General features: G+C 38.5%; 1 protein-coding gene across 9 annotated transcripts in view; it reads right to left on the reverse strand.

The window, feature by feature from the left end:
• The window catches only part of PSD3 (pleckstrin and Sec7 domain containing 3), a 460,884-nt gene that overhangs the window by 63,200 nt on the left and 375,857 nt on the right, over positions 1-21,827 (reverse strand). For all 9 annotated transcript variants that reach the window (XM_012785047.2, XM_012785050.2, XM_012785051.3 and 6 more), the window contains one exon: positions 3,013-3,083. In XM_012785047.2, coding sequence (XP_012640501.2) covers positions 3,013-3,083 — 71 coding nt within the window. The remainder of the gene's footprint in view (positions 1-3,012; positions 3,084-21,827) is intronic.

Genomic DNA, 21,827 nt, shown 5'->3' on the forward strand with positions numbered 1-21,827 from the left:
AAAGCAGTCCCAATAGGGAAGTTTATAGCAATAAACACCTACATTTAAAAATAATATCTTAAGCAACCTAATTTTACACCTAAAGAAACTAGACATAAAAAAATAATCACAAAGCAGAGGAAGGAATGAATAAAGATTAGAACAAAAATAAATGTAATAGAAGACAGAAAATCAATAGAAAAAAACAATCAACAAAACCAAGAATTTTTTTTTTTTTTTTTTTTGAGATAGTGTCTTACTCCGTTGCCAGGACTAGAGTGCAGTGGCATCATCATAGCTCACTACAATCCCAAACTCCCGGACTCAAGCAATTCTCCTGCCTTAGCCTTCCAAGTAGCAGGGACTACAAGTGTGTGCTAGCATGCTCAGTTAATTTTCCTATTTTTAGTAGAGATGGTGTCTCACTCTTGCTCAGGCTGGTCTTGAACTCCTGGCCTCCAAGCGATCCTCCCACATTGGCCTTCTGAAGTGCTAGAATTACAGGTATGAGCCACTGTGCCCAGCCTGAGAACTTGTTTCTTAAAAGATCAACAAAATTGACAAACCTTTAGCTAGACTCAGACAAAAAAGAGAGAACATTTAAATAAATAAAATCAGAAATGAAAGAGGATAACATTGTAATTGATGCCACATAACTTAAAAGGATTATAGGAAACTATTATGAACAAGTATATGCTAACAAATTGAATAACCTAGAAATGGATAAATTACTTAAAACATACAACCTACCAAGACTGAATTATGGAGAAGTAGACAATCTGAACATATCTGTAATAGCAAGGAGATTGAAACAGCACTAAAACCCTCCCAGCAAAGAAAAGCCTAGGACCAGATGGCTTCACCAATGAATTCCACCAGTTAAAGAACTAATGCCAATCCTTCTTAAACTCCTCCAAAAATACTGAAGAGGAGGGAACATTTCCAAAATCATTTTATAAGGCCAGCATGACCCTGATATCTAAACAAGGGGAAAATAATTGTAAGAAAAGAAAATTGCCTGGCCAATATCCTTGGTAAACATAGATGTCAAAACCCTACACAAAATACTATCAAATTGACTTCATCAGAATATTAAAAGGATCATATACCATGACGAAGTGGGGTTTATATACAGTAGTCCCTCCTTACCCACAGAGAACACATTCCAAGGCTCCCAGGGGATGCTGGAACCACGGTAACATCGAACTCTATACACACATGACCCTTGAGCCACAGGGGCTTGAACTGCACAGGTATATCTATATACACTAATCGTTTTCAACCCAATGTGGATTGAAAATAAAGCATTTGCATGACACCAAACCCAATATACAGAAGGCTGACTTTCTAATATGTGGGTTCCACTGTATTCTGGTACACTCATGGGGAGTCCTGGAACCAATCTCCCGAAGAAACAGAGATGACTGTATACTACGTTTTTCCTTATACATACATACCTATGAGATGAAGTTTAATTTCTAAATTAGACAAAGTAAGAGAGTAACAACAGTAACTAATAATAGGTCAGCATAATAACATGCCAGCATCACTACTCTTTGAGGCCATTATTAAGTAAAATGAGGGTTACCGGGACACAAGCACTGTGATGCCATAACTGTTGATCTGATAGCAGAGACAGCTATTGGGTGACTAAAGGGCAGGCGGGCACAGCCTGCATACTCTGGACAAAGGGATGATTCACATCTCAGGAGGGTCTGTCCCTCCTGAGATTTCATCATGCTACTCAGAATGGCATGTAGTTTAAAACTTAAGAATTGTTTCTTTCTGGAATTCTTCATTTACTATTTGCAGACCACAGGTAACTAAAACTGTGGAAAGCGAAATCGCAGGTAATGGGGGACTGCTGTATATACATATGACGTAATATTATTCAAAAGCAAAAAGGAAGGGAATTCTGACACATGCTACAACATGAACGAACCACGGAGGACCTTGTGTTAAGTGAGATGAAGCAGAGACAGAAGGACAAATGCTACAGGATTTCACCAACTTGAGGTATCTAAAATAGTCAAATTCATAGAAACAAAGTAGAATGATGGTTGCCAGGGACTGGAGAGGGGGCAGAAGGGATGGGACAGGGGAACTGCTGTCCAATGTATAGAGTTTCAGCCATGTAAGATGAAAATGTTTCCTACATTTGCTGTGTTGCATTGTGCTTATGGTTAACAACACTGTACTATACATTTAAACATTTAAAACAGTAGGTCTCATGTTACGTGTTTTTAATCACAGTTATTAAAAAAAATGTCTTTTCCTATCAGACACCATTGAGGGCAGTACTGTTTCTGCCTTGTTTCCTACTGGCCCTAAATTCAGTGACTGCCCCTTCACAGTGGGAGCTAGAATCCTCCAAGACCCTGTACTCCTCCCAGTCAACGCCCACCTTCCCCATCTCCACCCACACAGAGCTGGGGAGGGGGAAGTTCCAGGGACTACTCTTCAAAGGGCCAGAACTTATCAATTGGAAACATAACAGATTTCCAGATTCTGCAGCTTGGCAGAAAGGATCCTGACAGGGAATGCTCTGGGCAAACCCTTACCCAGGTATAATCTATAATATACTTGCATTAAGTGCACATGTTTACAGATATGAATGAAAAATGCATGTGTCTAGCTTTAGGTAGGATTAAATTTAAGACACTTAAATAATATATAAATGAAAGCTGTAACTAATCTATAGCATAAATATTCACTGAAACAAGTACTGCCACAGGTCTGTACCTGCACAGGCCATATGAAGTCTAACTTATCAGCTTATGTTCAATATTTCTTACTGAATATAATCAGAACACTGCCCATCCATTCCTTTGATCATGTATTATATATGTATGTATGTATCCACAGATAATTTTTTAACCAAAAAAAAAATAATCCAAGCAAGAATTTAAACAAATTAAACAGTCTTTTGAGTGTTTAATATGGCTTTCTTGTACAAAGTGAATATCTCTTTGGGTACCTTATTCATCATTTCATAAAGCTTTGAGTTTTGTTTTTTACTTAGTTTGCTTTTACCTTTTGCAAATATAGAACTGTTCCCTTCAGTACAGCATAAAAGGTTTTCCATCCTCGCTTTCCTCTTGGAGCTAGAAAGAAAAAAAAATGTAAAATTTTATGTAAATTAGCATTTTAGAAAGAGGATCTAAATAATCAACATGGTGTGTTTCAATATTACTAGTTTATTAGCTACTAAAACTAGTAACAGTAAGATCTAAAATTTTGTTGAGACTTAAGGTGTACCAGGCAGAATTCTAAAATGTTTCCCATATATATTTAATCCTTACAATAATCCTGCCTGGTGGATACTATTACTCTCCTCTTTTTTACAAAGTGAAGCACAGGTGAGTAACCTGCTAATGGTCATACAACTAGGAAGAGGAGAAGCCGGGAACCGAACCCAGGTAGCAAGGCTGTGCAGCCTGCCCTCTAGTAGAGATGACTTACAGACTTGGAAAGCAAAAAAGGCATATTATAAATACATAATAATTCAAAAGAAAGCATAAAAAGCTCATTGTACCAGATCCTTTATGGCTTCTTCAAAGTCTCTAGGAATCATAAAACAGTCTCAGAATATGAAAGGACCACTCTTGGCATTTCTCCCGCATTCCCCTCAGCCAGGTTATAATTTTAATTATTATTACTCCTACTGCAGCCTGAGCATATCTCTGCTGCAGATCTTGCTGCGATGTAATTTGTTCTGTCACTAGCCTGTGAATGACTTGAGAGCAGGTTACCCTTCATCTTTAGAATTCACAGAACCTAGCATGGTACGAGGCAGACATTAGGCATCGATGTAAAATTTTTCTGAATTAATTCTTTCAGAAGTCCTCAATTTCCATTTGTTTACGTTTTTCTGGACTACAAAGTAATATTTCTGTACTGACTTATATAAAATCTTATAAATTGTCCTAAAGCACAGATTAGCAAAACAGTTTATTTTTAAGTTAAAATCTGTAACTGGAGAATATTATCACCTGAATGTCATTTTTCCAAACATGTCTGCCCAAATATATAGGGAGAGCCATTTATTTATATTCCTCTATCAAATACTTGGCTATCTTTAGGCCTGCTTTAACTTGGACTAAATTAGGACGTATTTAAGCAAATCCTTTAAATCTCTTTTGACTGAATATTCAGGAATTCTTAGGCTTAGAACTAGGTGAATAGACACAATACAGGTGCTCCTGCCAACACCATAGTGAGATACCCACCTGGCAAGAAAGGATTCAAAACATCCGCTCTGCAGGTTTCCAGGGGAAGTAAAAAAAAATAAATCCTTCTGTTTCCTCCAGGGGAGGTTTAAAAGTGTGTACTCAAAAATATGTGACCAAAAAAGGATAATAGTATTATCTCCTTAATAAAGGAAAAAAGCGACCAGTACGAACCACAGAGCAAACATATAATAAATATTCACTGTATGTTCAATAGTTCAGATTCTGATCCTGCCCATGTGAGAAGCGTGCACACACACGTGACCATGGGCCAACGGAGTTGTAGGACAGCAGAAGAGCAGGTGGCATGGGGTAGGGGAAGCGCCAGAATAGAAGGCAGACTAGCAGATTTCTAGCCCCTTCTAGATCTCAGCTGGTCTTAAACCCATCCTGTCCCTCACCTCTCCCCCTAACTGGCTAACTCCTGACAAGTCACTCAACTCATCAGTACCTCTGCTGCTTCATGTTAAAAGGTGAGTAATTCATATAATTTAGGGCAACACACAAGTGCTGGAAGGGAACTTAGAGAAAATCCTTTTGGTCTACGGCCATACCACCCTGAACGCGCCCGATCTCGTCTGATCTCGGAAGCTAAGCAGGGTCGGGCCTGGTTAGTACTTGGATGGGAGAGAAAATCCTTTTGTTTTCAACAGGAGACCACAGGTCCTGGAGTTTAAAGGTTCTCCCTGAAGCCCTAGGCAGGGGTCCTCGAACTTTTTAAACAGGAGGCCAAGTTCACTGTCCCTCAGACCGATGGAGAGTGTGGCGCACATTCCACACATGCGCACTGTGGGCCCAGGACGAGTCGGCTGCTAAGCAGGACAGGCAGTGGTGGCAAAAACACCCTGCAGGCTGGATAAATGTCCTCGGTGGGCCACACGTGGCCAGTGGGCTGTAGTTTGAGGATGCCTGCCCTAGAGCTAGCTTATTGGCATCTTGAGATCCTTTAAGTTCAAAGATCTACAAATCTATTTTCTACTTTGGAAGCAGAAAGCTCACCAAGTGAAATTGATCTTAAAAGTCACCGAGGAGTGACTAATGCTTGCTAAGTGAGTGAGCATTGCATTCACTAACTTTTCCATCTTCCACAGACGTATAAAACTTAATCTTGTCTTTGATCAGTTACAGTTTAGTTGTCTAAGATGTGAATGAAGCAATCTATAATCCTGCCAGAAAGATAAGCTAGAATCAAGTGCTCAACAGTGTAATATTTAGGTAGTATGCTCTACAAGCACTGCCCTAAGTGCTCTGACCTGTGTTAATTCATTGACCTTACACCACAATGCTAAGAGTAAGGTACTATTGCTATTAATATCTTCATTTAACACAAGAGACAGTGTGTGCCAACAGCTAGAATTCAGGGGAACAAGGGACCGCCATGCCCCGGAGTAGGCTGGGAGGCTCTGGATGCATACGCACTGCTCTGATTGTGAAACCACACAACTGGCGCTGCCACTGGGGCTGCATCTGGGGGAGGATTGTCAGGTGAGACGACAGGCCAGACACCAATGAATGAAGAGCATCCTTCCTCATGACCACCGTGGCAGGAGTTAAAACTAATTTCACAGCACATGTGCCATTAAATACAGAGGACTGGGTAAAGAGTTGTAAATGTTGTCACATAACGACCAGAATGGGAGGAATGGGTGAGAAGATTACTGGTGGGAAACCTAATGTGTGGAGTGAAAGGCTCTAAGTACAGGGGTGGGGGTGGGGGTGTTGGTATGCACATGTATTCTGACAAACATCCAGGTATCCACTGTGAGAAGGTGTTTACTGAACTTGACTAAAAGGTCATTTTCTGTGCTAGACATGCTTTCATGGCAGTTTTTAATATGCATATGTAAAGTCCAAAGATAATCAACTGCTTTTCTTCTTCTTGAAAACACAAGGACCTTGGAATGTTTTCATTCCAATCATCTGTCTCCAACCTTACATGATAACTGTGTCGGTTACTTTAGCTTTTAAAAATATGCTACTGAAATAGACATTATTTTTCTATAAACTGCCACTGTCTGTTTAGATTTGCTCACATATTTACTTATATCTTTATTCATCACTTCTTTTTGTACCTTACTGTTCTTTGGAGGCCATTTTCTATTACTTGGTGGTAAATCTTTTTCTATTTAAAAATTTTTTTTGAAATTTTTAATTATTGTGGGTACATCATAGTTGTGTATCTTTATAGGGTACATGTGTTTTAATATAGGCATACACTATGAATGAATCAAATCAGGGTAACTGGTGTACCCATTCCAAGCATTTATCAAATCTTTAATGTAAGGAACATTCCAATTCTACTCTTTTCGTTACTTTAAAGTATATCCTTATTGCTGATCGTAGTCTATTTTTCTTATTTTTGTTTATATAAAAAGTCTTTATTTAATTAAACATTCTAGGAGTTATTTTTTCTTATGAAGCTATCATTTCTGTATGATAAGCTATCATCACTGTATGTTGGCTACCATCACTGTTGGGATGTCCACCCTAACTCTAAGTGTTTTCTCTAAGCATGGGTTTCTTTAAATTTATGCTGCCTGGTGTTCTCTGGGATTGGTGCGTATCATTTTGAAAAACCTGTGGCCATTCTATCTTTGAATACTGTCTCTCCTCTCCTCATTGTCTCCACTATTGTAATCTTCGATTCTTTTTTTTTTTGAGACAGAGTCTTGCTTTGTTGCCCAGGCTAGAGTGAGTGCCATGGCATCAGACTAGCTCACAGCAACCTCAATCTCCTGGGCTCAAGCAATCCTGCTGCCTCAGCCTCCCGAGTAGCTGGGACTACAGGCATGCGCCACCATGCCCAGCTAATTTTTTCTATATATATTAGTTGGCTAATTACTTTCTTTCTATTTATAGTAGAGACAGGGTCTCACTCTTGCTCAGATTGGTTTTGAACTCCTGAGCTCAAACGATCTGCCCGCCTCGGCTTCCCAGAAAGCTAGGATTTCAGGCGTGAGCCACCACGTCCGGCCTATTGTAATCTTCTAACACTCCACTCTGACTTCTCACTTCATTCCACTTGTGTCTTAACTGTTCTTTCATATTCCCCATCTCTCTGCCTTTCTGTGTTAAACACTGTGTAATTTTAACTCCAGTACTGGTTGCCCACCCAGATCCAAACCTGCCCTGAAGGCTTAGCGCCCCAAGGTTAGCTCAGCTTCCTAGATCTGCACTCATGCTTTATTCCTAGCCTCACAGGATTTCCCTTCCATTGTTACAGGCTCATTCATTCATTTAAAAAAAGGTTTAAAAATATTTTATCTATCATTTTTAGATCTTTTATAATGGGAGAGTTTCAGAATCTATAGGCCGTCATATTGAGAAAAATAGACTCTCTAGTTCTTTTATCTTTCCTTTTTTTCTAAAAAAGGAATTTATTCACAAGCTTTGTAATTTAGGAAGAATACATTTGGAGCACGGCATAGGAGATATTGGGGGTGAGGACAAGGAGAGAAAAACCAGAACAAGGGGACCCAGAACAAGGGGACCCAGTAAGGAGGCTATTTCAATAGCCCAGATGAGAGAAAGAGGCCAGAACATGGACAGAGTTGTATAATAAATCAAGATGAAGACATGAAAGGAAAGGGGAAAGGTGTTAACATTAACTGAGCACCTACACTGCAGCACTCTGGGCACTGGGCATCATCCAGGTATGTTCTGTGTGATCCAAACAATCATATCAGGTAGGTATTATTGCCTGTTTCATATGCATGTCTCCACTGTTAACTATACTTGCAGTTCTGAAAGGTAGAGTGAGCTGCCGAGGAGCTACCCATCTAAGGATTGAAAGCTATGGTACAAAGCAATTCAGATAAGGAAACACGTTCCAAGGATATGTTAAGGAGAAACAGTCCAGGCTACTCTCCTTTGCATTGGTCAGCTCTCCTGTGTGGTGGGCGCTGAAGGCAAGAAAGCAGGCGATAACACAGGAGGGGAGCACAAGCCAGGTACTTTCTCTGATCTCTCTTACCTCTAGGACCTTCAAAGGCATCCCTGCTCACAGCTACAGGTCACAAAAGAGAGGCACAATCCCTGTGTCTGCCCTCTTAGGTGATACAGCCCAAGATTTCTGCAGAATCATTATCTAATACCAATAATGATTATACTATTAGTAATAGCAGCAGCTAACGTTTACTGAACACTGTTCCCAGATCTGACATGTATAAATGATATGGGTGCCACAATTACAATCTCCATTTTACAGATGTGAAATCTGAGAGTCCACCTGACCTGAGCACGTGCTTCCCCAGAGCACTGGGCACCTTCGCTCTGGTTGGTATATGGGGAAAGGCCAGTTAAACCAGACTCAGGATACAGTATCTTGGGTGATATTCAAATTATTTAAGAGTTGATTCAGCAGGGACCCTGACCTATCAGGAAAAGCACCGTCCCCATCAGATTGGAGGGACACCCACAGTACACAGCCTGTACCAGTGTATCAGCCCTGGCTTAGGGACAGCTTCCTGCCCACTGTGGGCTAAAATAAGAAATGAAAAAAGGCAACAAGCTTCTGTGATTGTTACTCTGCATCACACATACGCACACACACAAATACATTTCTGTAAAATAAAAACTGACAGTTGCCCCAAAGATGGGTGCTATAGGAACCATCACTGAATTTTCAATACTACAAACCAGTTATTATTTTCTCATCTTGATTATGCATTTGTAGAAATCTCTTTGGAAGTATAAAGTACAGCGAACAATATTTTGGCTTCAATTACTACCACTGATCTTTATAAAACAGTGAAATGCATAAATGGCAATGAAAGGACAGGCTGTTACCCTTCTTCCATAAAAAGGAAGGTATGAAATATCCCTAAGAAGTAAAATGTTCAGTAAAGAGTACTGATGGATATATGCCAAAAAATCAAAGTTATTTTTTTTAATCCTCCATGTACGCTTCCTGTAGAAGTTTATATTTGCATGCTATACTCTCCAACTTTCTTTTCTTCTCAACTGAATTGGGAATGGATTTTAAGATCTTACTTTTCTAATTTGTTTATTTTATTCAAAGGGCAGAGTAGAGTTTTTCCTGCATCAAAAATCTTGTCCTGTTTTTGACTACTCCTTACTGTGGGCTCTCTGATCATCTGCTTTTTTCTTTTCTTCCAGTTTGATATCAGAAAGATATAATATGCATAGAAAGACACAGTGTGTACATTGCCTATTTTTTCCTCATTTAATACACTAACCTTTCTCTCCTGTCTGTTGTCTTGAAAACATCCTCCTATTGTGCAAGGTAAAATGACAAAAATACAGTCTGTACGGAAGGTCAGTAAGGCCCATCCACATTAATGAGAAAGAATTCTTTCTTGTAGCCTGAAGAAAAGACCTGGCCTGAAGGCCCTGCCAGGTCAAGAAACAGCAGAAATGTGGGGAGTTCTAATGCACAATACCTTCAGTTTCCTTATGTTAATGGAGAAAGACATATAAAATATAATGCACTCCCAATGAGGGCATTCCAAAATAAAACCAGCACCTTGCTGAACTTGGAAACACGATGTGCTCAGCGAAAGTTCTATACTAATATAATTGGGACACATCTACATTAGATTTTTTAAAAGTACAAGATATTTTAGAAATTGTTCTATTTCCCTTGTGTATGTGAAAACTGGCAACATTCTTAAAGTATGTATCCTGAAGGTAAAAGCAATCTCTGAAGTTCTTCATCACTGAGGCAGTTGAGGATAAAATGCAGGCGGGGTGGCAGGGGAAGTCTACTTGCTCCAACTGGTTTGTAAAGGATGTAGGTAAGTTAGTAGATGACAGACTCACAGATCATTAAGTGAAGTTAAGGGTAATCCCTGTATATTCACCCTTAACTTTCTTCCACAAAATAGCCTCAGGCCCCACAAAAAGTACTATTAAATCTTAATTAATAGAGCAGCTAGGGCACTTTTCCATTACTGCTTGAAGCAATCAAGTCCAAGCTGAGCATAACAGAAATTACCATTGGGAGATGAGTCACACAACATTAAACAACTGATAGTGTCAATTATCCCCAGGCCCCTAACAGGCTGGTAGAAATAAAATAGTACTATTACTATCTTATATTCCTATCACTTATCTTTGAAACATTTAAGGCCTTTCACACAGTTTTTTTGTTTTAAAGAATCAGTTAATACTTATAATCTTTCTCTATAAAATAGGGACACTTTGTCAACTCAACTTTGTAAAAGGAAAAACTGGGGTAGCCTTGAAGGAACCAGAAGTACAACCTACACCTATTGTAGAACGTGAAACAAAAGAGAATTAGAAGAACATCCTATCCAAAATGTCTCCTGGTTGGGGGATGTTCACTGTGGATATGGCTGTATTCCTTTAAGAGCTCTTCAAGACTGTTACCCTAAAATGATCCTCCTGGAATGGCAGAATGTATCCTGAACTGGGAGCCAGGCACTTGGATTTTATTCACACCATGATGCTCACTGTTTCTCTGGTTTTTGATAAGTCACCTAACATCTCTGGATACAAATCTACAAAATGAATATTCTATAATGTACCATCATTACTTTATAAAGTTGTTCAGTTATTCTAGGCACACGGAAAAATTCTTAGGACACTTACCCTAACCCTGAAGAGTTTACATACAGAGGCAGTAACATTGACAATGAAACAACACAACATGATAAACTGATAAGCGAAATGGCAGCATAGTGTAGGATTCAAGGAGGCAAAATGAGGAGGAAGTCATTAATTCTGCTTATGAGTAGGATTACATGGGTCCTCAAACTTTTTAAACAGGGCGCCAGTTCACTGTCCCTCAGGCCGTTGGAGAGTGCGCACTGTGGGCCCTGGATGAGCCAGCTGCTAAGCAGGACAGGCAGCGGTGGCAAAAACACCTACCTGGAGGGCCGGATAAATGTGCTAGGTGGCAAATATGTGGCCCAAGGGCCATAGTTTGAGGAAGCCTGATTTAGAAGTTAGGGAAGACTTTAAGCTGGGATTTAATTTTAAGCAGGACTCTGAAAAAGAACGACAAGTTTCTCATTTGACCCTTACCTTCTCTACAGTGTATGCATAGTAACACATTGAATGAAAGTGTGGATCGCAATTATGGAAGTTTCATAACATTGCAAATTACCACCATTCTTTATTAAGATGACCTTTGGATTATAGTCAACATAATATATATTTTTTTAAATTTTTTATTTCCTAAGAGAATAAATACATTTAGGAGCCAGAGAACCAGGTCTGAAATACTGGCTTCACTTGAGTGACCTTGGGCAAGTTACTCAGCCAACTACGCACTTTACCTCGTGTGTAAAATGGGAGCAACATAGTATCTACTTTACAGAGTTATTCTGAAAATTAGATGAGTTAACATATGTAAAACCTTTAGAAGTTTTTTTTTTAATGAAGGATGTTATCTGCTAAAGAAAATGCATCCAATTTTCATGCTAAAACACAAAGATATTTAAAAAATTTCATCCACGTATTCAGAATTTTTTTCTTTGTTAGTCGATATTTTGAGATACCATCCACCCAGCGACATTATTCAAAGGGGGTACTTAGCACACACCACCCTTAATTGCAGGAAGGGTGAAGGGCAACACATTAACTAGCGTAATTATTGTTTCCATTTTGTCCCAAGCCTGTCTTGATATTGGAGATATCAAACATGAATGCAAATAACAAAAGTAAATAATAGGATAAGAGACAAAAGCAGATATTTTCTACCCTAGTAATGAGCTACAAAGATGTTCAGATCCCACTTATAAACAAATATCATATCGTTCCACACTTGGCTAGGAGACAGTTTACTGGTAGCACAAGAGGAATTTGCATGGCTTGTGCTGAGGCTGGAAAAGAGAGTAGAACAAAACAAGAACGTGCATCATTAGCTGGGAGCTACAGGGAAAGTACGTGGGAGGCAATGAACCTGACTCTGACTATATTATTTTTTCAGGAAAAACAAACACTGGAGTCACAGAAATATTTTTTAGAATCTTGACAAGTGAATTATTAATATATCTCACATTCTCTCCACCTAGAATGTTCCTTTCCCACATATCATCATGACTTGCCCCCTTCACTTCCACTGGGTCTCTGCTCAAATGTCACCTGTGAAATGGAATAGACAAAATGGCATCACCCTCGTTCAGAGCTCTAAAATATATACAGGAAGCTACCCTAAGAAGGACCGCCTGCACGACCTGCATCCTTGCAAAAAAACCCAGGAACTTGAATCTTTGAACTGGACCAAACGGTGACATCTACAACATCCTCAAAAACAGCTAAATGTCGCCAGCACTGAAACTCCTAAACAGCAACCACCAAGGACTAGGGACTCGTGTACCAAGCCAGCCGCCTCCACCAGTGATAATTCTTTCAAAACAACTTGTGTAATCACCCTCAGCTTCTTTTTAAAAACCCCTACGCCCCTCCCTCTCTTCAGAACAGGATCTGGCTTCTAGCCAAATCTGTGTCTCCCGAATTGAATTGTTAATTCCTGGAGCCCAGTAAATATCCTGTCTACTGCATTGCAGTATAGTTTTGCACCCCTTGTTGGTTGACACACCTCATCCAGGGGTCTCTTCTAATCACTCTCTGACACATAGCAACTGCACACTGCCTTCAATCTCTCTTAAGCTTGGCTTTATTTTGGATCTCTTAATAGTCATATGAATTATCACATTTATTATTGAGTTCTCCTTATATAGAATGAAACCTTGAAGCAAATACTTTGGTTTGTTGCTGTGTCCACAGAGCACATTGACCACTCCTCCCAAATAAAACAAACATCAGATGTTCTAAATAAGCATGTACATGGTGTGATTCAACAAATATCATAGGGAATATTTTTTAAAGAGTGTTTTATCATTTAAGTAAAACATGGTGGAAAATTCAGGTTGCTTGAAGAGAATAGGTAAGGTGGGATACAATTTTGGTACAGATTATTCCAACAAGAAAATGTTTTCTATGGAAATATGGTATCAGTAAACACCCAGGCTCGTAAGAAACAAATATAGCTTGGCAAATTACTATGGGTTTTCATGGTTAAAGAATGAACATCTGTGATAAGTGACTTTAAAATTTTAGGAAACAAGCCCTTTGTTTTAATTCTTATAAAATGGATCTGACCAAAGGAAGAAGCTAGAGAACTTGTTTTTTTTTAGTAGCCACCTAAAAAAATTTGGGCATAGCAAAATGTTCCTGAAATTCACTAACTTCATTTATGTGAAAAGTATGAACCCTGAACTCCAAGAAAATCAAGCATACTAATGATTTTTTCATAATCTTGAGCAATTTATAGAGCTCTTCTAAAACTTGTGATCTGAGAAATCAAAAAGAGACACCTCTTTATCAACCATGATGGACCCTAAAATTAAGGAAACAAAAGTTATCTATGGACAGTGAGTTCAGAGTTCGGCTGGTACAGCAACTTCCTAAATTCCTATGGCTACAAGAAAAACCAATCCCTTGCTAAACTCCCTAATAGGAGCTATCAGGCAAACTGTCAAATCCTCCCTAACTCTGATTAACAACCCAGACCCTACAACTCTTAATTGCATAGAGAACCAGCCTTGCAGACATCCTTTCCTGATTAAGCAACTCAAGGCAATTTCAGCCAGCTTATAGGGACTGCACAGGAACTATGCTTATAGTTAGCCTTTTGACATAAAGAGCCAAATTCCATTTCATTTTAATGGTAAAACTCCACCTCAAACTGAATATGAGGTGTATATTACATATATGTTTACCCATTGCACATGTGCTCAACCCCCCTCATAAATATGTATAGCTTCCCCCCCAAACCTGCTGAATATGTATGACCCTATTGTATAATACAGACCCCGTGAGGCATAAAATCCAATCTGCACTTTATTGGGAGAGAGAGAATGCCTTTCAGGCCACACCACAGACTATTCCCAGTTTGCAAACTGGTATTGCCAATAGAGGCCTCTTTTCTACTATTAATGTGTAGCCATCCTGGTGGCCTTTCGGAGCACGTACTTATTAAAAGAGCAAAGTACTGAAATAAAACGTAAGGTTAAATCGACGGGTGAAGGCTATCTGCAAAGCGTGGGTAACTGCTGAATCAGACAGGCAGGCTTAGCAAGTGATACCAAATCAGGTTTCCTGAATTTCAGAAGCACCATATGACCCAGGGAGAGACAGAGCCAAAGACCCTGCTGAGCCTGCATTTCTACAAATAGCAATTCAAATAAGCCATTGTAATTGTAAAATAGCCCAAGGCCTACTGGTACCTTTAAAATGCCCCTGGGCAAAAGCAGCTGAAGGTCAATGAAAATAATTCAGAGTGGCAAGGACAGCAGCCCCCAGACAGACCCTTCTCTCTGAGGACTATGAGAGCAGCCTGACTGCTTTCCTGAAACATAGGCGGCTCCAGGAGAGACTTCCAGCTCTTTCTGCACCGCAGTTGCTGTCTCTCATTACAAGGCCAGGGCTCTGCCATGCTGCTCAGGCAGAGGTGCCAGAAAACCGTGCACCACCACACAGGATGCCGCTCTGTTTATCTCTCAGCTTTCCCAACTCAGGCCAAGCTGCTTCCATTTACCAGACGTCCAGTGCTCTCGTGTGCTTGCCACGGAAGGAAACCAAAATATTTCACCCCAAAATATACTTCTGTGTTATAGTTTTGAGACGGCTGTTCAGAGGGCCTGCAGACAGAAGTAGCCTTCTTGCAAAGCTGCCTGCGGGAGAGAGAGGAACTGCAGGATGCAGCCAGGCTTTCTCGGAGGCCCTCCCTTGTCTGTATCCAGGAAAGACAAACTGAGAGTCTGACACCTTTAAAGGTCGGCAAGAAACAAAACATCTACCATCTCTTCTCTCTGAGGGCTGCTACGTGTGAGGTTTTTTTTTTTTTTTTTTTTTTTTTTTTAACATAAAAAGACCATGTTTGTCAGCCAGGCATCATCTGCCTCCTCTCCTATCACCTGCTTTGCCATTATCCAAGCCCTTATTCCTTCTGCAAACTCAGGATGGTATATAAGCTTCTGCACCTCACTGCGGGTTGGGTAATCACGCTGTGATTCAACCCCGTGTACACGTTAATAAACTTGTATGCCTTTTCTCCAATTAATCTGCCTTTAGTGAGTTGATTTTTCAGTGAACCTTCAGAGGGCAAAGGGGAAATTTTTCCCTTGGCCCCTAGAGTACACAATCTTCTAATCATTTTAGTATGTACACATATGCCATATAAATTGAGATCTACTTGTTGCGTTTAAATTTTTCTACTTATACATGTGTCATTTAAAAATGACGTCGTATGGCTGCATCATATTTTACTTAAGGAACCTTTTATCAGCCATTAAGCTATTTCCAAAATGATGATATTCTGTAGCTAAAGTGATAGTTGGGTTCCTTCTACCTGCCAGGCAGTGTGCTAATATAAGCCCCGTAACAGACATTAGCCATATTTGATTGTTATTGCCTTACAGCTTTTTGCATTACCTGTTTTCTCTGTTGGAATTCTCTTATCTATGATCTTTTATACCCGAAGATTTCATGGACTTCCTTTTCTAATTCAGCTCTCAGCTGAATGACACATGTTCAGGTATATCCCCTCCCTCTCCACCAAAAGTGAATATTACTAACACACAGCTGGTGCTCAAAAATATTTTTTAAAATAAATCAATGACCTCTGTACTTTCAAAGCTCATATTCTGAAGATACGATTATCTAGTGATAACATTTTTGTACATCGATTTTTATTCCTGTGATTAATCCTTTTAGGAAACTGGTACAGTATTTTTAGTTTCAAATTTTCATCATATTGAAGAATTTTATATACTGCAATAAATCACCATGACAGGGGCACAAGAATTATTTTCTTCTTTCTCCTAAATGTTAAACCTAAAAGGTAAACAGTAAAAATAGAATAATCTCTAAAAATCAGAGGCAGTGAAAACTGTGCATTCCTCTTTCAGAAAGAAATACGCCAGAGTTTCTGAACACAGATCTGCTGGTGCTTACAAGATTGGCAGTTTATTTTCCACTATCCCTTGTCAAAAGTACTGCTTCTGCGAAGAAGGTTGGGGGCCTCTTTTAACCAACTTTACTGCAGGAAAGGATAGATTTTAAAGATACTAGCCATCAAAAGGGAACGTAAAAACCTAAAACAACTTCTTTTAGTCTAAATGTTGAATTGGGAAGAGGCATTCCCCATCTAAACAGACAACATTCCATGAGAACTAGACTGCTATGTGACAAACTCTGAAATGAGAAGTCACTCAGCCGCCCCTCCTGTGCTGTTCTTAGGCCAGCATTAATAGCTCACATCTCTTCATTCCATACCTTGTTGCCACAGAACAGCCAAGTGCAAAGGGGAGGGAGAACCTTAGCCTAGTTTTAAAATAACTGCTTTGCTTTGCCTCCACTTAAAGAGTCTTCCTCTCACAGGAGGAGACAACTGTCTTATGGGGGAAAAAACCCCATTCCACTTTTATTATCTCTTAATTATAGTGTCGCTGTTCCCAATGTTATACAATAGCAAAGAATTCTGCCTGCATTGCCATTATAAACTCTATTTTCAGTATGTATGACTCAGAATAACATCTACTTTCTCAAAATTTGACACGTGGGTCTAAATGTTCAAAACTTTTAGTGACAGCCAAGTGTGTAAATCCCTCTAAAGTGAGTGAACCTCCCTAACCTTTTCAAGGTGCAATCCAGCACTCCTTGTAGCCAAAGTATTGAACCTGAAATTGAAAATATGAACCATATATAGTTCTCACATGCTTAAAAAGCAATTAATATTTCAGTATTTCATATTAAAAACTAATCTCAGGAGTAAAATGACTGAAGAATCTATACAAGAATGCAATTAAAATATTTTAAAATTATTGAAGTGATATGTCTGCACAATTAGCATCGTTTGATTCACTCTACCTCCACTCCTCTAGTCCTATTTTCCGTAAAAACCTATCTTTTAACATTTAACCTATTTCTCCTGGTATTTAAGTACCATCATGGCCCTGAACAGTGAGCTTCTACACTATGTCATAATAGGTTGTAAACATACTCTATTGGTTTTCTGCTATAATAGCTGAAGATTTAGCAAACTTAACTGCCCCACTCCATCTTTCCAATATATATAGGGCTTTTTACTTGTATCTGCATTGATTACCTCTAGTTTCATTTTCTTTTTTTCTCCCCTAAAACATCTATATTACTACCTCTGTGGGTTTAAGGAGCGTAATGACATTATTATTTTAGTGAAAGTTTTTTCCCAGCTTTGAGGTATTTTCAACAACTACAAATTGTACGTATTTGAAGTATATGATTTGATATTTTGATACATGTAACATGTACACATGGTAATCACCACAATCACCTTTCACCTCACACAATTTTTATCACTTTCTTATTTATTGTGTATTTAACACACTGACTGCCACGCTAGAAAAAAAAATTTTTTTCATTGGGGTACTGGTGTTTTATTATAAAAGTAGAATGAGAAGTTTGAAAACAAAATGATACTTTCTAATTTAATAAAAATTTATTATTTTTATTGTTTTCTCTGCATGACATATATGCTTCCAAGGTAAAGACACATGTGAGTTATATATGCTTCACAAGGTAACATACATGAGGTGGCATTTCATCATTTAATGAATTCCCTTGATGATTAATGAAGTTGAATATGTCTTCATACACACACACACACACACACACACACACACACACACACACACACACACACACACTGATCACCTGGCTTCTTTTTCTGAGAATGGTCTGTTCAAATTCTGGCCAATTTTTCTACTGGGTTTTCTTTTTCTAATTAATTTAAGATTTTTAAAAATAAATATCCATATGGATCCTAATCCTTTATTAGTAATATGCTGCAATTATCTTCTCTCAATCTGGTAATTTTAATATAAAGAAGTCTTTACTTTTAATGTAATTACATGTATGAATATTTCCTTTTACTGTTTTTATAGATCTTAAGAATACCTTTTCCACATAAATGTCAAAGTTATTGTTCTGAATTTTCTTCTAAAATATTAGACCTTTGTTTCTCAAATTTTTACATTTAATCTACCTGAAACTGATTTTTGTGTTAGGACTGAGGTAGGGAACACACACCCCTCTTAGCACCAATTACAGAAGCATTTTTGCTTCCTAATTATCTGAATTACTTCCTCTGTCATATATCAAGTTTTAATAAACACTGGAGACTGCTGCTTTTGAGTATTCTCTTTTCTATTCCGTTGATCTGTCTACCTGTGCCTTGTTATCTGGGAAAATGTCAGCATGGCCCTGAGTGTACTTCATCCCCTCACTGATCATGTGAGGAGGCATGGTAAGAGGCTATCGAGAGCTGTAGAAACCATGGTCAACTAGATGCTGCCTAACTAAATTCATGTAATTCAGTTTTTAAAAATCACTGTGTAGGCCAAGTAAAAGACTGCTCCTAGCTTGAGAACTCTAGTCTTCTAAACACATGTTACACAGATAGACTATCACCAGCACACAACATATGGACAACTTAAATGTTTTCTAAACATATTTTCTCATGGGAATTGCTTTTAACAGTATGCTACAATTAGTTCGCTATAATCATATTTTTGTGCCACTGGTTGTACTGTTATATTATGTTATACCCTTGGCTAAGGTACTTAAGATCACCTTCCTCATCTACAAAATGAGGATAATAATAGTATCTGATTCATAGGCCAAAGAGTAAATGAGGTAATGCATGAAGTAAGTGCTTAGGATAAAGTCCTAATATTGAGTAATCATTTAATTATCACTATTATAATTTACAACATTTGTATTTTGAGTACATTGTTTCCAGTCACTTCCTTGATTTACTCAAGTATCTTACATCAGATAAAACTAAGACCTTATACTGAATTTTGTTTTTCATTCTACTTGACAAAATCCAGAAGATAAATTTTATTTTCCAAATTCGACTTTTCAAAACTTTCCCTTAATGTCAGATTTAATGGGTCTGGTAAACACACTTCTAGGAAAGATAAAAACATTTGCTTTTAATCATAATTCGTCTCCTGGAGGTAGAATTTCTGAGCTGAGCATACCTTTAAAAGGCAAAAAATGAAGAAAACCTCCAAGGTTTAAAAAAATGTTTCTATGAATAATTATCAATACAACCTGACAAATTGAGTGAATTAAAAAATAAGAGGTACTATATCTTGAGCCAAATAAGTGGCCTCTTTGAGAAAAGTTAATCAGTGTTTTATAAGAAAATAATCTCTATAGCGCTTTGACCCAAATTTTCGCTTAGTAATATCCGTCATGAGTACCTGGCCATGTTTACATATATGTACATATGTAATATAGTTCTAGCTATAATGAACATGCTTAGTCAAAATAAATTCTAGAAACTTAGCAGGAGAAATATGACCAAAAGGTATCATCACGCAGATTTTTCAAAATTATCTGGAGCTCCTACTCCAGGAAAGCTCCACTATTGTTTTGATTTTTTTCTAATGTATTAGAAATGAAAAGTGATGTTTTTCATGGCACAGTAGATATGAGTACTTACTACAAAACATCTAGCAAATTTGCTTATAGTGACCATCTCTCAAAAAGGAAAGTCAGAAATAGTCAGAAACAGTTCAGGATTCCAATACATTTCTCAGCAGCAGCAGCCTAACAAATAAATCATTTCAACCAGATATGATTGAAGATTTAACAAATAGAAGAGAGGGAGAGAAGATTAGGTGGGAAGATAAAAGCTTTTCTGCATCTCCAAATACCTATCTGAAAAGTTTGCTTCTACCTAAATAATTAGAATTCCCTACTACTTTCATAGCTCAGTAAATACTAGGTCTTGAAGTCTGAGGCAACTAGAAAGATATTTCTTAACAAAAAAGGAATGTTAATCAGTTTAGTCAACTACAGAAACTGCCTACATAAACATATATAAAAGTTTTTAGACATTTCACAATAGGCAGTTTAGTCAACTACAGAAACTGCCTACTATAATAACTAAAAAAAGGGACAATACATATATAAAAGTTTTTAGAGATTTCACAATAGGCAGCAGTAGACTGTGATTCTGAAGTGAAGGGAACAAATGAGATAAACCCAGCTTATTGTTTGGAGAAAGTTTCCCAGCCCCAATGAAAGAAAGTCAGAAACAGAGCTTGGGAGTCATGCTGCGTTGAGAAGATGAAGGAGGAGTTTAGTGAGGCTGAAAGGACTGGAATCTGTAGAGCGGAGTGAAAGAGAGAGGAAAGTTGCACAAAGACATTGAAGATCTGCAGAGGAATCCCCTGATTGTGGCTGGAGCATCAATCTTAGCACAAATGAAAGGAAATAACCCAAGGCATGGGAAAGAACCAGCAAAAAGTAGTGGAATGAACAATTTCAAGAGCTCACATAGGGCTAAGAATAGTTTGTGTTTTCATCAGCCAGAGTAGGTAGACTCTGTAATACACGGGATATTGGGCAGAAGAAGAGCAGAATGCCTTATTAGTGGAACTAAAACTAATTAAGTCCTAGAATAAAGGCTGCTCTGGATCCACCATAATGAAGGATAAAGGCAAGCCTCTAAAGAATTCAGCTACTTATCTGCTTTATCTCCATACCAGAATAAAATGTAACTTTTTTTTTTTAAGAACACAACAAAAACAGCACCCAAAGAAGGAAAAATTCACAATGTCTGGCATTCAAATAAAAATTACTAGGAATGCAAAGCAAAAGGAAAGTATGATACATAGCAGAAAAATTAATCAATATGACAGTTCCAGAAAAGATAGGGAGGAAAGAATTCAAAGAAAAGAACCTTAAAACAGTAATTATAGGCCGGGCGCGGTGGCTCACGCTTGTAATCCTAGCACTCTGGGAGGCCGAGGCGGGCGGATTGCTCAAGGTCAGGAGTTCAAAACCAGCCTGAGCGAGACCCCGTCTCTACTATAAAAAATAGAAAGAAATTAATTGGCCAACTAATACATATATATATATATATAAAAAAAATTAGCCGGGCATGGTGGCACGTGCCTGTAGTCCCAGCTACTCGGGAGGCTGAGGCAGTAGGATTGCTTGAGCCCAGGAGTTTGAGGTTGCTGTGAGCTAGGCTGACGCCACGGCACTCACTCTAGGCTGGGCAACAAAGTGAGACTCTGTCTCAAAAACAAACAAACAAACAAAAAAAAACCAAACAGTAATTATAAATAAATATATTAATACATGGGGCAGGAAGAAAGACACCAACCTAATAAGGGAAGAAATGGCCCAACTGGCACTGTCTTAACCCATCCATATATTTTTCCCTTTGTTCTGAGGCAGGAGCAGAGATGGAAACAAAAACAGAGGCAAGCTCCTTTGGAAAATAGGCAGAATGTATGGGGCTACAAAGATAAAGGCCTGGTGACACTTAAAATCTCCCTAACCAACCAGAAGTTCTCCAAATAGTTAACTAAGGCTTTAAAGAAGTTATATTGGCAGGGAAACTTCTAGCTTGGTACAAGGTGTCTGTGGTATCTCAGCTGCTAAGCAATCCTCAGGTTTTGTACCTATATTCATATGCACTGGGCTGCTACAAGAGCGGAGCTTCCAGCAGACCAATCTTTTCCAATAATCCTCAGAGGTGGCCCAGGAAAACAATGGACAAAGACAATTTCATCAGTAGGTAGGACCTAGGTACACTTTGGAATAAGTAGACGAATTCAGTCA

Source organism: Microcebus murinus, chromosome 24 (assembly GCF_040939455.1).
Source record: "Microcebus murinus isolate Inina chromosome 24, M.murinus_Inina_mat1.0, whole genome shotgun sequence".
Taxonomy (NCBI): domain Eukaryota; kingdom Metazoa; phylum Chordata; class Mammalia; order Primates; family Cheirogaleidae; genus Microcebus; species Microcebus murinus.